The following is a 615-nucleotide window of genomic DNA, read 5'->3' on the forward strand; positions in this document are numbered from 1 at the left end:
TCCTCCTTTTCCCCCATCTCAGATCATGGGCAGAGAGACTTGAGCAACCCAGACCAGAGATTTCATCCGGTCTGTTAGTTAAGGTGTCCATTAAAGTTCACAGTGGGGTCTGGGTTGAATTTTCCTGTCTTGCATCCCCTGTCACAATTTCCTGGGAGCACATTGGACTGAGAGATATTCCCAGTATCTGCAGGGGTAATTGAGATCTCTGGAAAGGCACAAGTTTTCTTGATGTCTGAACTCAACTCTTTGAGCACTTGGCATCTTCAGAAGTTGCAGCTGGTGCCAGGTGCCAGGTGAGAGAGAAAACAGGGCTTTGGGACAGGATTTCCCTTCTTTGCTCACTTCCCTTCTGTGCCTGTTCCAGGTCAGCTGTGGGATCATCCCACCCAGGGGACTGGAGGGATGGAGCAGAGGAGATGGCTCCTGTTGGCGCTGGCCCTGCTTCTGGCCATCCCTGTCTCAGGTAATGCTTCCAGGAGCTGTTCTGCTCCTTTCTGGGGGATTCCAGCCTGCAGATGATCAGAAGTGCAGGAGCTGAGGGCGATGGTCTCCTGAGCAGCCCTGATTTGAACTCCACACGAGCCAGAGCTGACCTGCTCCTCTCAGCGTGCG

At 53.2% G+C, this 615-nt stretch overlaps 1 protein-coding gene across 9 annotated transcripts in view; it reads left to right on the forward strand.

The window, feature by feature from the left end:
• LOC103611226 (butyrophilin subfamily 3 member A2-like) overlaps window positions 1–615 on the forward strand; it is a 37,424-nt gene that overhangs the window by 3,110 nt on the left and 33,699 nt on the right. For 8 of the 9 annotated variants that reach the window (XR_001859856.1, XM_017727814.1, XM_017727812.1 and 5 more), the window contains exon 2: window positions 368–466. Coding sequence is in view for 7 of the 9 variants with exons in the window: in XM_017727814.1 (XP_017583303.1) it covers window positions 420–466 (47 nt within the window). In the remaining 2 variants the exon portion in view is untranslated. Of the gene's footprint in view, window positions 1–367; window positions 467–615 lie in introns of those variants that run through there. The other variant, XM_017727813.1, reaches the window with a different exon arrangement.

The sequence above is a fragment of the Corvus brachyrhynchos genome, unplaced genomic scaffold, assembly GCF_000691975.1.
Source record: "Corvus brachyrhynchos isolate BGI_N302 unplaced genomic scaffold, ASM69197v1 scaffold292, whole genome shotgun sequence".
Classification (NCBI taxonomy): domain Eukaryota; kingdom Metazoa; phylum Chordata; class Aves; order Passeriformes; family Corvidae; genus Corvus; species Corvus brachyrhynchos.